At 51.5% G+C, this 15,951-nt stretch overlaps 1 protein-coding gene across 2 annotated transcripts in view; it reads right to left on the bottom strand.

Moving 5' to 3' along the window:
• The window catches only part of MDGA2 (MAM domain containing glycosylphosphatidylinositol anchor 2), a 413,649-nt gene that overhangs the window by 223,573 nt on the left and 174,125 nt on the right, over positions 1-15,951 (bottom strand). For both annotated transcript variants that reach the window (XM_077324137.1, XM_077324138.1), the window contains exon 2: positions 12,447-12,586. In XM_077324137.1, coding sequence (XP_077180252.1) covers positions 12,447-12,586 — 140 coding nt within the window. The remainder of the gene's footprint in view (positions 1-12,446; positions 12,587-15,951) is intronic.

The following is a 15,951-nucleotide window of genomic DNA, read 5'->3' as shown; positions in this document are numbered from 1 at the left end:
TTTGAGTAGACCAGGCTGACCTTGATGGACTATGCATCTCACCCAGGATCAGGCAGATTCCGTGTGTTCCTGAAGGTGAGTGTCCATCCACTGAGCTTTCCAGAGGCATGCAGATGGACTATGACAAGCCTTGGTTTAGAACAGGGGTAGTCAAACTGCGGCCCTCCAGATGTCCATGGACTACAATTCTCATGAGCCCCTGCCAGCGTTCGCTGGCAGGGGCTCATGGGAATTGTAGTCCATGGACAACTGGAGGACCGCAGTTTGACTACCCCTGGTTTAGAACCAAATTGTCAGCCGTGTTGGTCTGAAGCAGCAGAACAAATTTAGAGTCCAAGGGCACCTTTAGGACCAACAAAGGGCAATTCCACACCTGATGAATATAGAGTAATGCTTTCCTTAGGTAGTCGTTATATTCCGGACACTCTGCGTGACATCGCCCACATCCAGCGTTCAAGCAGCAAACTTCTCGCTACATCCGGCATATTATAGCGGTAGTTGGGGAATCTCATAAAGTGGATTCCCCAACCTATGTAGCGCGAGCTACAGGAGAGCAACCAGCAGGCCATCAGCCAAAGAAATATATGGAGGCAAAGAAGTGCTATCTCTGCCTCCAATGTCCCACCCTCACACCCATCCCCTCTCCCTTCTCCCTGGGAGATTGTTTTTGTTATTTTTTTGTTTGTTTTTTAAAGCAGACTGTCTGGAGCAACGTATAGGTGTACAAGTGTGCAGGCAAAGCCGGAAATTTTTCCCCCCCAAAATTGTCACACAAAACATCCCTCTCTAAAGTTCTCCCCACCCCAAAAAAATCAGGAACAAGATTGTTTTTCTTATGTTTCAAGACTCGTGATACCATAATGGGTGGCATTCAAAAAGCACTATGAATCTATGATTAGATGTTTAGACATTTCAACGGAGAAGATTTGAATGTAAAGAAAAATATAGTAGGCATCATGGACTCTTTAAAATGTTGAGAAAGGGGATTGGTCACCTGGCTTGATTGACAGGCGGCAGAGAGTCGCGTGTAAAGCGCGTTGCTCCCTTCCGCTATATCAAGCAGGCATGCAGAGTGCAAGGAGCGTGAAAGGGTGATAGATGAAAGGGAGACAGGAAGAAGGTGAGGAATGGCTGGAGGCACGACAATTTTTAGCACACCGGCATTATGCTGGCATACTGCTATTCTTTTAGATGTGCGGAAATGCCCAAAGTTTTATTCACAGTATGAGCTTTTCTGTGTGGTGCATACTTCCTCAGATACAATACGTACTACTTACATGCTACTCCTACCTTGAATAAAACTTTGTAGGTCTTAAAGGTGCCCCTGGACTCTAAATCTGTTCTCTTGGTTTAGAACAGAAGTCTTGAAAAGCGTCCTTAAGTGACCTTGAACGGGAACCAGGATTCTGCGATGACAGCAGGGCTTTCTTCCCCGCACGGCGGTCCCTGCACAAGGGTCCAGTCCTCACATACAGATGATTCTAGAGCAATCCAAGTGAGTTTTGCATTCCCGTGTCAGAGTTAGGACATGGTTGTCTTGTTTTATGTACTGCCGACTCTACCTGACAGGGCGGCTCAAAAAGATCGCATGAATGGGGCCATTCTATGTCCCTAGGCACAGCCCGGAAGGGGGTCTGAGACCGCCAGAATCCCCCTGAAAGAACCACGGGGTCTTAAAAGAAACGCTCCGTTGTAGGCCTGAGGCTCTGAGCAAAACACTCGCAGAATTGATTTTTTAAAAAATGGTTTGTGCCAATTCCCTTGATTTTTTTTTCAAGTGCTTTTCCTGTTAATTGTGTATTTACCTCGTCAGCATAATTATCCACAATTATGCAATTAGTTTTCATACATGTAATCATTTGAACATGTCATCATGCCTCGTTATGCCATTAAAGGGGGTTTGAAATAAAATCCTTCTCCTTTGATTGACAGCAACACGGATGGGGTGCGGGGGATGGCGAGAGGGAGAGATGGGCTCAAGGTGGGTTTTGTGTCCGGCCTTTAAAAACAAATTACCCCCCAAAAGCCTCATTAGATGCAGGAAAAGAGGGGTTTTTTTGGAACATTTTAATCCCACCCCTCCCCCATAGATAGAAGGTCTTGGGAAGGAATGTGAGGAATGAAAAAAAGATTCAGGACAGAGAAATGAGGATGAAATGGCCTCTTTCTTGGGCAACCCCATCAAGAAGTCCCCTCTCTAATCTTAAAACCATCATGATTGTGAGTGTCCTGCACAGTGCAGGGGGTTGGACTGGATGACCCAGGAGGGCCCTTCCAACTCGGATTCTATGATTCTAAATTCCATCTAAATCTCCAGAAGATGTTCCTGACAGTTAGAGCGGTTCCTCAGTGGAACAGGCTTCCTCAGGAGGTGGTGGGTTCTCCATCTCTGGAGATTTTTAAGCAGAGGCTAGAGAGCCATCTGACGGAGAGGCTGATTCTGTGGAGGTTCAAGGGGGTGGCAGGTGACAGTGGATGAGCAAGAGGGTTGGGAGTGTCCTGCAGAGTGCAGGGCGTTGGACTAGATGGCCCAGGAGGTCCCTTCCAACTCTGTGATTCTATGATTCTAAATTCCGTTTAAACCTTCGGAAGAAGTTCCTGACAGTTAGAGCGGTTCCTCAGTGGAAGAGGCTTCCTGGGGAGGTGGTGGGTTCTCCATCTTTGGAGATTTTTAAGCAGAGGCTGGAGAGCCATCTGACGGAGAGGCTGATTCTGTGGAGGTTCAAGGGGGTGGCAGGTGACAGTGGAGGAGCGAGAGGGTTGGGAGTGTCCTGCATAGTGCAGGGGGATGGGCTAGATTACGGTCTGCGGGAACAAACCTACTGGTCATACCCAGCCCCAGGGAAGCGTGCTTGGCCTTAACCAGGGCCAGGGCCTTTTTGGTCCTGGCCCCTACCTGGTGGAATGAGCTCCCGGAAGAGCTACGGTCCTTGCGAGATCTTTCGGGGTTCCGCAGGCCTTGCAAGACGGAGCTCTTCCACCAGGTTTATGGTTGAGGCCAGAGCACCAGGAAGATCTGGACCCCTCTTGGATCATTCTATTGGCGGCTTGAGATCTGCTTTTCCCATGTCCACCCCTGGAGTTTGTATGGGGGGCGGGGGTTAGTTGTTTTATGTCGCCACATATGCCTTGGATGCGAGACAGAATATTGTTGACTGTATATTTTTAGGGGTATTTTATTAGGATTTTTTAATCTGATGTAACCCGCCACGAGCCTTCTTGGGAGTGGCTGGCTAAAAGTTGAATATATAAATAAAAATAAATAAATAAATAAATAAATAAATAAATAAATAAATAAATAAATAAATAAATAAATGAATGAATGAATGAATGAATGAATGAATGAATGAATGAATGAATGAATGACCCTTCCAACTCTGTTAATCTATGATTCCAAAAGCCAGTGATCATGCTACCGTGCACCTGATAAAGCCAAGCCGAGATGGTGAAGTGTCAGGGCAGGCCAAAGACCAACCCAGCCGTAGCTGAGCTGAGAAACACAACAACGGTGATGTCCTGGCACGTGTGAGTTGAAGTGGGGCAGCCCCTGCCAAAGGGGGTAGGGGACCTACAGGGGCCATACCAGAATCTAAGGTGGTCCCAATGGAGGATGCTTCATATCCCAGGCAGGAGGGGCATAGGCTTCCCAAACTACAGATAGAACTTGAAGGAGACATTCAAATGGGTAGCCATGTTGGTCTGAAGGAGCACAATAAAATCAGAGTCCAGGAGCACCTTTAAGACCAACCAAGATTTATTCAGGATATGAGATTCCACGAAGAGTGCTTGCACTCGGAAGCTCACAGCTTGAATAATTTTTGTTGGTCTTAAAGGTGCTGCTGGACTCTGATTTTATAGAACCTGAAGAAATTCTAATATCTCTTCCAGATAATACATTTCTGGGAAGGCCTTGGAGGAGGAGCGTGTCTCATGGCTTAAGTGTCACTCAGCGCTTAACACCCACTTAGGGTTGCTGTCCTGCCCCTGAGGGCCTCCTCCTCCAACCAGCTTGGCTGTCTGTCCAGCGGCCAGCCAATCACCTTCCGTCCCCCACCCCTGACCACCCCCTCCTCCTTCCACTTCCCTCCGAGGCTTGGAGGCTGCAGATCCCTGCCACATGAGAGCTGCCCCTGCCGGTGAGTTCCCTAACAGCTGCCTGCAGCCTTTCCAGGTCCTGGGGGGGAGGGGGAGACCGTCTGCAGAGTTCTTCCACTTCACCCCTCTAATCTAGCACCCGTTGTATTCCTGAATGCAATGGACTATTACAAATAATCTCCAAATTAGTTGAAATACTAGGAGAAAGGAACATAAAATGATCCAGTCTCACATACAGACCCACACTCTGGGTCACATAGTGGCCAAAGCCCAGGTGCCCTCAGGAAATCCCCAGAGGGGCCAGAACTGCAGCAGACCTCCCACTGTTGCCCCCCAATCACCAAGGAGACAGACCCGTCCTGCCCCAGACAGAGCGCTCCATATCCCTGGTGGCCAGTAGCCACCGTTGGACTCTGCTCCGTTTGGTAACAATTTGGTAGAATTATCCCAGAGACGTCACCATACCCCAGGGGTAGGGGTGGGGGTTTGCAGCTACCCACAAGTAGGCATGAGCAAAACAACACCCCCCCCAAAAAAAAATAGACTATTTTTGGATTTGGCTTGAAGCAGAAGAACCAATCCGATTCCGAATCGATTTGGTGCCATAATAACCTATTGGTGCCAATAAGCCACAATGGGAAATTGTCCCTTTCTCTTTATTCCATGGTCTGGGGGAGTGTGGGAGGGTTTGAGATAGAGGCACCAAATGTGCAACATCATATCACCAGCCCTCCATGGCCTTGGTCCCTCGAATTTGCAGGGCTACCCACCACCACCACCACCACTGGGCCACCGGAACAGTTTCACTCATCTGAACAACAAGAAGAGCAGGGTTTTTGTTCCCCACTTTTCGCTTCCCAAAGGAGTCCCAAAACAGTTGACAAGCACTTTCCCCTTCCTCTCCCCACAACAGGCCCCTTGTGAGGTAGGCAAGGCTGTGCCATCCATGTCCATCATAGAATCATAGAGTTGGAAGGGGCCATGCAGGCTATCTAGTCCCACCCCCTGCTCAACGCAGGATCAGCCCTAAGCATCCTAAAGCATCCAAGAAAAGTGCGTCTCCAACCTTTGCTTGAAGGATGCCATCATTCTGCAGTGGCCTTCTGGCCTTCTCGGGGGCCACAGTGGCATAGAGGGGCCATCCCGGCCCTCGGTGCCTTGGTGTTTTCGGTGTTCCACGGGCAGCTCGCTGTGCCTGCCCCTTTGCTGAGCATCAAGGTGCAGTGCGCTAACAAGGTTTGCGTGCCGTTATTCTTCAAAGACCATTAGGGAGGCCGTCTTCTATAGATTTCATTTTTATTACATGTGCTGCTAATGAAGGCATAATACGATTATGATGGACCCCGTCCAAGGGAAATTGCTGTCAATCGGCCTGGGCGTGAAATAATAAATTGCCTTTGGATTGAGCGGTCGGGTTTGGGGAATGAAAAAACCTCCGGAAGAAAAGGCCTTTTTAAAGCGTCTGAAACAAGGTCTGGTTATAAGCCGAACAAGGAAATGAGATTTAACAAGAGCAATTCACTTTGTAGGGTAAACTCATATAATTGCGTTGCCTACGAGGGAACTTTTTAAAATTGCCAGTAATATATGGGATGTTTATACATAGGGATTTGCAGAAAGGAAAAGTATTTTTTAACCCATTAGCTTCATCCTGTTCTCCGGGGACACAATAACCTTTCCTTCCTTCCTTCCTTCCTTCCTCTTTCTCTCTCTGTCTCTCTCTCCTTCCTTCCTTCCTTCCTTCCTTCCTGAATTCAAATTCTCCTTCCTTCCTTCCTTCCTTCCTTCCTTCCTTCCTTCCTTCCTTCCTTCCTTCCTTCCTTCCTTCCTTCCTTCCAGAATTCAAATTCCAGAATTCAAATTCTTTCTTTCTTTCTTTCTTTCTTTCTTTCTTTCTTTCTTTCTTTCTTTCTTTCTTTCTTTCTTTCTTTCTTTCTTTCTTTCTTTCTTTCTTTTCCTTCCTGCCTGCCTGCCTGCCTGCCTGCCTGCCTGCCTGCCTGCCTGAATTCAAATTCTCCTTCCTTCCTTCCTTCCTTCCTTCCTTCCTTCCTTCCTTCCTTCCTTCCTTCCTTCCTTCCTTCCTTCCTTCCTTCCTTCCTTCCTTCCTTCCTTCCTTCCTTCCTTCCTTCCTTCCTTTCAGGAATTTCTGCCCAGGAATTTCAAGAGATTTCCTGGCCCCACCAGGCGGTTGACCCATTTGCATGCAAGCCATAGATGGACAGCTGACTCCCTTCCCTCCTGGCCCCCTGGGGAGAGGGGTTGGTCAGGGGCTGGTGACCAGAGGAGGCCCGAGGGGTCTGCTGGCCTCCGAAATGTGCCTGCCTTCCTCGTACCCAAGGCCCAGGAGAAGCCTATTCTGGCTCATGCCAAGATTCCTCCTCAGTTTCTCCCTTATGGTTTGGGGTTCTTGCCAGCTGCATTGGGGGTCCCCAACACGGTGCCCAGAGGGTGGGGCCAAGTGAGTCTTTTGCCCAGCAGAGATTTAAAAGCATCCCAGTTAAATGCTGCGGCGTTACTATTACGAATTATGTGTTTCTCCACCCTCCGGTTAGCTCCACCGCCTGCAGGCCTGTGGCTGGGCCCAGCACCTTGTGTCAGAATTTCCGAGGTGCCCACAGGCTGTAACACCCCTGAGCGACTCGTGTCTACGCACATCACCCACCCTGGACAGGTAGTCTGGCTCATAAGCCCTCCCCAGCCCGGGGTTTCCAGCTGTGGTTTGGAGGCCCGATCCTTGATGTGGACCTCGGGCCAGTCTGTGGACGCCACAAAGCAGGGAGACCCGGGGGCAGCAGGATGTGCTAGAGGAGGGGGAGCACCAGAGGGGACCCCTGAACACAGACCAATTCTCAAGGTACAGATTGCAGAGGACTGGCAGCATGCGGAGATTTAAAGGTATACTGCTCCTGAACATGGAGGCTCTACCCAGCTGCTGCAACTTAGTAGTTCCCATTAACCTTCTTTGACAACCGGTTTAAGCAGCTGTGTCATCGCCAGAAGAGCGTCATTTTTCTTCTGGCTATCGACAGGGCAAAGTGGACTCAAACCTGAGAAAGAGAAACGTTATTTGGATCGTGGCATCTTCTATTTTAAGGGGTGTGGGGGGGGGGTGGCTGCTGCTCCATTTAAGTAGAAGACTTTTGCCCTTTGATCATTCAGGGTTATTTCTTCCTTTCGTTAGCCTGCTGGTTCGATCAATAATGCCTCTTGTATATTTTTAAAATTAGTGCGAAAGGAAAGGCCCTTGGCCGGCTAATAATGTCTTTGGTTGGTGATCTAAGATATTTCTCCCCAGGTCCTAAATGCTTCTGGGTCATTATGTGTGTGGTAATATTGAACATTTTGGGCAAATTACGTGGATTTACTATTTCGCAGCTCTCCAGCTCCCAACGCCAGGCGAGCCAAGGATAATTTTACCCCTTAAGTGGTCCATTTGCTGCCATGGAAACAGCCCCCCTCCCCAAATGCACAGGCATTAATTTGGGCTTGATACCTCGGCTCAGCCAATTCCAGCTGGGAGCGGAAAGACACGCACACAGGAGGGGTTTTGATTCTGGGTTCTTCATCCTGGCCAATCCCTTTTCTTCCAAAATGAACCTGTGTGAGGTGTGAGCTAAGCCTTCGGGGCAGTAAAGTCATACTTGCAAGTAGACCTTTCAGACTGGCCATGGGCTATTTTGGAGAGCATCCAGTTCACATGCAGAAGGAGGGGCATCATCTGAGCATGGAATTGGGGTCACTGTGGGTGAGCAGATAGTCATGAGGTTCCTACATGATGCAGGGGGTTGGGCTAGATGACCCTGGAGGTCCCTTCCAGCTCTATGAGTCTGTGATTCTATCATTCTAAGATCCCAGATTCAATGCCCAGCATCTCCAGCATGGTGTTGTGGTTAGGAACAGCGACTTCTAATCTGGCAAGCTGGGTTTGATTCCTCGCTCCCCCAGATGCAGCCAGCTGGGTGACCTTGGGCTCGCCACTGTTCGGACCGAGCAGTAAGGTCAGAATTCTCCCAGCCTCACCTACTTCACAGGGGGTCTGTTGCGGGGAGGGGAAAAGGTAGATCCAGATGGGCGGCCCTGTAAGTCTGTCTGAAGCAGGGAAAAGAGCCAGAATCATAGAATAATAGAGTTGGAAGGGACCTCCTGGGTCATCTAGTCCAGCCCCCTGCACTATGCAGGACACTCACAACCCTCTTGCTCATCCACTGTCACCTGCCACCCCCTTGGGCCTTCACAGAAGCAGCCTCTACGTCAGATGGCTACCCAGCCTCTGTTTAAAAATCTCCAAAGATGGAGAACCCACCACTTCCCGAGGAAGCCTGTTCCACTGAGGAACCGCTCTAACTGTCAGGAACTTCTTCCGGAGATTTAGACGGAATTTAGAATCATAGAGTTGGAAGGTACCTCCTGGGTCATCTAGTCCAGCCCCCTGCACTATGCAGGACACTCACATCCCTATCGCTCATCCCCTGTCACCTGCCACCCCCTTGAACCTTCACTGAATCAGCCTCTACGTCAGATGGCTACCCAGCCTCTGTTTAAAAATCTCCAAAGATGGAGAACCCACCACTTCCCGAGGAAGCCTGTTCCACTGAGGAACCGCTCTAACTGTCAGGAACTTCTTCCGGAGATTTAGACGGAATTTAGAATCATAGAGTTGGAAGGGACCTCCTGAGTCATCTAGTCCAACCTCCTGCACTATGCAGGATATTCCCAATCCTCTCGCTCACCCACGGTCACCTGCCACCCCCTTGAGCCTTCACAGAATCAGCCTCTCTGTCAGATGGCTCTCCAGCCTCTGTATACAAATTTCAAGACTAACCAGTTTTGGGGCAGAGCTTGACCTTTTGTGAGTCCTTTCTCCCTCCTTCAGAGTCCAGGGACACCTTCAAGACTAACAGAATTAATGGCAGGGGATGAGGCTTTGTGAGTCCCGGCTGACTTCTCCCCACTCTTCAAGATATGGACTCTCATTCCAGCTCTATCTGAGGAAGTGAGCAGGGACTCCCTAGAGCTCCTCCCCTGCCCCAAATGTTGTAAGTCTTTTAGGGGCTCCTGGACTCTGGCTCTTTTCCTCAAAATCTTCCTGGTCTCTAAGGCCCAGCTGGACTGGAATCCGGCTCTTGTACCTCAGACCAAGGCAGCTTTCCTCCTGCACCTATTTTGAGGAGAACTCTTACTAGGCAGAAATCTGGATCATGCCCCTCTTTGTCCTGCACACTGAAGAGACGCTTGCCATAGAGTTTTTGCACAAATGCCAGATTGCCGCTGTGTCGTCTCAGACGTGATGATGTCACTTCCATGTCACGAGGACAGTGATGTATGTCAGATGAGCCCCGCCCCCTCCCCGGCTGCTTCCGGTATGTCCCCACCCGTCCCCCACCGGCTGCAGAGGTTCTTGACCACCCTATACCAGAAAAGCCATACTGAGGAAAGGGGCCATCTTTCACGGCAGGCTGAGCTGGGAGGGAGCATTTCTTTTGCATCTGCATTCGCCCGCTTCCCCAGCAATAATGTCGGGTCTCAGAATAACCACAAGCCTTTTAGCTCCGCTCAGGGCAAGGGGGCTTCACACGGACTAACATGACAAGAAACATACGGCTCCGAGCAAGAAAACCAGCCGGTGATCCCTGTGCAGCCAGCCAGCCAGCCAGCCAAGTAAGGACTATTTCACCCCTGAGAAATGCGACCAAATTTGTTAATGAGGTCCAGTTCTGAAGCCTGACATTCAGACCATCCTTTGGAGCCTGCAAACCGATTCCTTCAGGTGGAACATGAGCAGGCACGAGGAAAAAAAAAATCAATTCTATCTTCTCTGTTTTCATGTTGAACAAGATCTCCAATTATAGCCCAGTTAATAAAACAAGGGAGCCGGCTCCTTCCTGCCTCTCTCCCGTGTCAGCATGGAGCCTCCGCCTGCGCTCCCTTCGGCTCGGCTCCCGGGACTTCCACGCGCCTGAGACCAAGGAGGAAACAGGATCAGACTCCGAGCGGGGGGGGGGGGAGGGGAGGCCAGGCATCAAAGACCTCCTGGGGCTGCTGGGGGGGGGGGTGAGATTGGAGAAAAGGAGGTTGAGAGGGGACATAGAAAATGGAGACTTTGGAGAATCATAGAATCATAGAATCATAGAGTGGGAAGGGGCCATAGAGGCCATCTAGTCCAACCCCTGCTCAACGCAGGATCAGCCCTAAGCATCCTAAAGCATCCAAGAAAAGTGTGTATCCAACCTTTGCTTGAAGACTGCCAGTGAGGGGGAGCTCACCACCTTCTTAGGCAGCCTATTCCACTGCTGAACTACTCTGACTGTGAAAATTTTTTTCCCTGATATCTAGCCTATATCGTTGTACATGATAGCCCTCTTTAAGTATTTGAAAGGCTGTCACTTGGAGGAGGCCAGGATGCTGTTCCCATTGGCTGCAGAGGAGAGGACACGCAGTAATGGGTTTAAACTTCAAATACAACGATTTGGGCCAGCCAGTTCCTCTGGAGGGCCAGCAACAGGGCAGAGAGGCCGAGGCCTTCCTAAGGACATCAGGAGAGCCCTGCTGGGTCAGACCAGGGGTCCATCCAGTCCAGCCTCCTGTCTCACACAGGGGCCAGCCAGTTCCTCTGGAGGGCCAGCAACAGGGCAGAGAGGCCGAGGCCTTCCTAAGGACATCAGGAGAGCCCTGCTGGGTCAGACCGGGGGTCCATCCAGTCCAGCCTCCTGTCTCACACAGGGGCCAGCCAGTTCCTCTGGAGGGCCAGCAACAGGGCAGAGAGGCCGAGGCCTTCCTAAGGACATCAGAAGAGCCCTGCTGGGTCAGACCAGGGGTCCATCCAGTCCAGCCTCCTGTCTCACACAGGGGCCAGCCAGTTCCTCTGGAGGGCCAGCAACAGGGCAGAGAGGCCGAGGCCTTCCTAAGGACATCAGGAGAGCCCTGCTGGGTCAGACCAGGGGTCCATCCAGTCCAGCCTCCTGTCTCACACAGGGGCCAGCCAGATCCTCTGGAGGGCCAGCAACAGGGCAGAGAGGCCGAGGCCTTCCTAAGGACACCAGGAGAGCCCTGCGGGGTCAGACCAGGGGTCCATCCAGTCCAGCCTCCTGTCTCACACAGGGGCCAGCCAGATCCTCTGGAGGGCCAGCAACAGGGCAGAGAGGCCGAGGCCTTCCTAAGGACATCAGGAGAGCCCTGCTGGGTCAGACCAGGGGTCCCTCCAGTCCAGCCTCCTGTCTCACACAGGGGCCAGCCAGTTCCTCTGGAGGGCCAGCAACAGGGCAGAGAGGCCGAGGCCTTCCTAAGGACACCAGGAGAGCCCTGCGGGGTCAGACCAGGGGTCCATCCAGTCCAGCCTTCCTTCTCACACAGGGGCCAGCCAGTTCCTCTGGAGGGCCAGCAACAGGGCAGAGAGGCCGAGGCCTTCCTAAGGACATCAGGAGAGCCCTGCTGGGTCAGACCAGGGGTCCATCCAGTCCAGCCTCCTGTCTCACACAGGGGCCAGCCAGTTCCTCTGGGGGGCCAGCAACAGGGCAGAGAGGCCAAGGCCTTCCTAAGGACATCAGGAGAGCCCTGCTGGAGAAGACCAGGGTCCAACTTCTCCAAAAGGCTGCCTTGTATAGCATCCAGCCAGTTCCTCTGAAAACAGGGCTGAAAACAGGGCAGAGAGGCCAAGGCCTCCAAGAGAACACACATTGGATCAGACCAATAGTATAGCAGGCCAGCATCCCATCTGACTCAGTGACCAACCAGTTCCTCTGGAGGTCCAACACCTGGAAAGAGAGGCAGAGACCTTCATAACAGCATCAAAAGAGCACTGCTGGATCAGACAATAGTCCATCTAGGCCAGCAATCTACCTCAAAAAGTGGCCAACCAGTGCCTCTGAAGATCCAACAGTAGGGCATAGAAGTCTTCATGAGAACATCAGAAGATCCTTGCTGTATGAGACCTATAGTCCAGCTTGTCCAGCATCCCATCTCACTTAGTGTCCCTCCAGTTCCTCTGGAAGACCAACTATGAGACATACAGGGCGAGGCCTTCCTAAGAACGTCAGGAGAACCCTGCTAGATCACACCAGTGGTCCATGTAGAATCGAATCTGGCTCACCGGATTAGAAGTCCGCACTCCTAACCACTACACCAGTTGGCCAGGGGAGGGCAAAGAAACAGAAGCCAGCCTTCCCCGGATGTTGCCCTGGGATTCAGAGGCCTGCTGCCTCAGGACAACGCAGCCAGCAACATCCCTGCAAATAAGCAGGGGTTCCATGAGCCAGCTTGGCCCCTTTCCTCCTGCGCACAGGAGCTGGAGAGATGCTCGGGTCATTCGAGAGGGAGGGGCTTGTGGACCACACCCACCGCGGCAGGAGGCTCACCTGTGGCCGAGGGTGGCCCGTCACCAGGCACGTCAGCTCCAGGGTCTCTCCCTCGCGGATGGTGTACACTCGCTCAGAGTAGCGCTCTTCCTCGATGTTGCAGGCCAGGCCAGAGTGTATGATCCTCACCGTGGGCGGGGCTGTCAAGCCAACGAGAAAGAAAAGGCGATCAGCTAAGAGCCCTCGTCCAACACGAAGACACTCCCCAGGAAAGGTTAATTTGGGATCGGGGAACAAGGTGGGTGGGGCCAGGTCACGTGCGTGTCGAATCCCCATCGACTTTCTCAACTGGCATCAGGAGCAAACACACTTTATTGCGGCCGCGATGCAAAACTCACGATTATTGTCACTGAATCTAAATTGACAGGCAACACAATGACCAATACAACCCCAAAAGCCCACGCCCAGACTCACACAAGAATGCCCCAACGGTGGAAAGATGGACTGCCCTTGCTTCCAGGGAAAAGCACACAGACTGACCTCACGCCCGGGGGCACATGACGTTATTCTTGCAAGATTGCCCCAAGGCCGGCCAGCCTCACCCAGAGTGCCCCTGGTCCCCCCCGCAAGGTCCCGCCTTCCCAAAGGACACCTGGGAATGAGATTACGCCCAAGCCCAAAGGATCTTCAGCAGATGCAAAGCCACAAAGACAGGCCCAGCCAGCGAGACATCCCCAGGATGTATGACAACACGGTGACAACGGGCAGCAACAGGTGGCTACTGATGCCGTATCACTACTTGAGAAACAACAATAAACAAAGGACATGGCAGGAACCAGGCAAACAGATCCTGACAGGGAGGAGCATAGACATGACGCCCCCTCCACACAAAAACGCACAGGCCAGAGGTGAGATTGCTCTGATTTCTAGGCATCGCCTGTTCTCTGCATGGAATTGTGGGGGCCAAAAATCCAGATTTATTTAAGAGAAGTGGAGCACTGCTGATTTCTCAAAGGGAACCGGCCTGAACCAAATACTTGCACTGGACCGGGTTCATTTGCTCGTGCTCTTTCAACCGCCTGCACAATGCCCCTTTGCACACACACAAGACGGTGACTTGCACTAAGCAGGGTTGCCACACTCCAGGTAAGGCCTGGAAAACCCCCAGACTTACAATTTATCTCATAGAATCCTAGAGTTGGAAGGGGCCATGCAGGCCATCTAGTCCAACCCCCTGCTCAACACAGGATCAGCCCAGAGCATCCTAAAGCATCCAAGAAAAGTGTGTATCCAGCCTTTGCTTGAAGACTTCCAGTGAGGGGGAGCTCACCACCTCCTTAGGCAGCCTATTCCACTGCTGAACGACTCTGACTGTGAAAAACTTTTTCCTGATATCTAGCCTATATCGTTGTACTTGAAGTTTAAACCCATTACTGCGTGTCCTCTCCTCTGCAGCCAGCAGAAACAGCATCCTGCCCTCCTCCAAGTGACAACCTTTCAAATACTTAAAGAGGGCTATCATGTCCCCTCTCAACCTCCTTTTCTCCAGGCTGAACATTCCCAAGTACCTCAACCTATCTTCATAGGGCTTGGTCCCTTGGCCCCAGATCATCTTCGTCGCTCTCCTCTGTACCCTTTCAATTTTATCTACGTCCTACTCCAGAAAATACAGACCAGTTTCCTGGAGGGGAAGGGCTGCTTCAGGGGGTAGACTCTGTGGCCTTACCTCCCAACGTGGTCCCTTCCTTCTCCAATGTCTGCCCTAGCCAGGCTCCCTCCCTCAATCCGCCCCAAGAAAATTGGATCTGATAACCATCTTAAAAGGGTGCCATATAGAAGATGGAGCAGAGTTGTTCTCTGTTGCCCCGAAGGGACAGACCAGAACCAATGGGATGAAATTAATTCAAAAGAAATTCCGTCTAGACACCCGGAAGAAGTTCCTGACTGGTTCCTCAGTGCAACAGGCTTCCTCGGGAGGTGGTGGGTTCTCCATCTTTGGAGATTTTTAAACAGAGGCTGGAGAGCCATCTGACGGAGAGGCTGATTCTGTGAAGGCTCAAGGGGGTGGCAGGTGACAGTGGGTGAGCGAGAGGGTTGTGAGTGTCCTGCATAGTGCAGGGGGTTGGACAAGATGACCCAGGAGGTCCCTTCCAACTCTGTTATTCTATGATTCTATATTCTGTCTAAACATTCAGAAGTTCCTGACAGTGAGAGCGGTTCCTCAGTGGAACAGGCTTCCTCGGGAGGTGGTGGGTTCTCCATCTTTGGAGATTTTTAAGCAGAGGCTGGAGAGCCATCTGACGGAGAGGCTGATTCTGTGAAGGCGAAGGGGTGGCAGGTTACAGTAAATGAGCGATTGGGATGTGAGTGTCCTGCATAGTGAAAGGAGTTGGACTAGATGACCCAGGAGGCCCCTTCCCACTCTATGATTCTAGGATTCTATCCCTCTGAATCTGGCCATTGGTCTATCGTGGTCGGCCTGGTCAACCCAGGCTAGAAGTGTCTCTCTGGAGTATCAGGTGGAGATTTTTCATTTCACTGCTGACCTTTTCCTTGTACCTGGAGATCGATCCAGGGGCCTTTTCCATGCTGAGTGCTACCTCCCAGCCCTGACCCTCCGTCCGTTTTCGCAGAGACGCTGCCAGTTCAAACAGGCCGCCAGTCCTTTGCATCACCGGGGGCTACACAGGTCGACATCGCAGGATGGGTGATGGTTTAAAATACGGCATTCCTTGAGGGCCTCTTTCTACGGTTTAGAATTGGCCGCCCCTGCGTTAGAGGAACTTGAGGCACGTTCCAAGCAAAACAATAACGAAAGCAAACGTGTGCTTGTCAGGGGCTATTAAGGTGTCCCCGACTTTTGGTGACCCCAGGAAGGGTCTTCCGAGGCAGCTCAGAAGCAGAGGTGGTTGGTCACCGCCTTGCTCTGCAGAGTATCAGAGTGCTCCAACTCCGAATAAGCCGAACTTCTGTATAAGGAAGGTTCTTTAATCAGGAATGAAGACGTCCAAACAAACTTCATAGGCAGAACTGAGGATTACGGGTTTAAACAGTAAAATCAAAGTCCAGTAGCACCTTTAAGACCAACAGAGATTTAATCAAGGACTCTGATTTTATTGTGCTACTTCAGACCAACACGGCTACTAATTTGGGTTTAAACAGCACAGCATGTCTTCCCCCTCCTCTCGGGAATGCAGTTCATAGGAAGAGGAAACACAGCAGCTATCTAACTACAAAGGAAAACCAAAAGGCTACCGCAGGGGTAGTCAAGCTGCGGCCCTCCAGATGTCCATGGACTACAATTCCCAGGAGCCCCTGCCAGCGAACGCTGGCAGGGGCTCCTGGGAATTGTAGTCCATGGACATCTGGAGGGCCGCAGTTTGACTACCCCTGGGCTACGGGGAGGGGGGGCAGGAGACAGAGGGGAGGGAATGGGGAGGCCAGGAGTCATTGTGGGAAGCCAGCAGCCATACCCCATAAGCAACTGAAATCACCTCGAGGTGCCAGAATGGGGAGCTGGCAAACACCACAGGGCAAGCATCTATCTTGGGGAACCACGTCTCAT

This window comes from Paroedura picta, chromosome 2 (assembly GCF_049243985.1).
Source record: "Paroedura picta isolate Pp20150507F chromosome 2, Ppicta_v3.0, whole genome shotgun sequence".
In the NCBI taxonomy this organism is placed as follows: Eukaryota; Metazoa; Chordata; class Lepidosauria; order Squamata; family Gekkonidae; genus Paroedura; species Paroedura picta.
This window is presented reverse-complemented; position numbering and strand designations above follow the sequence as displayed.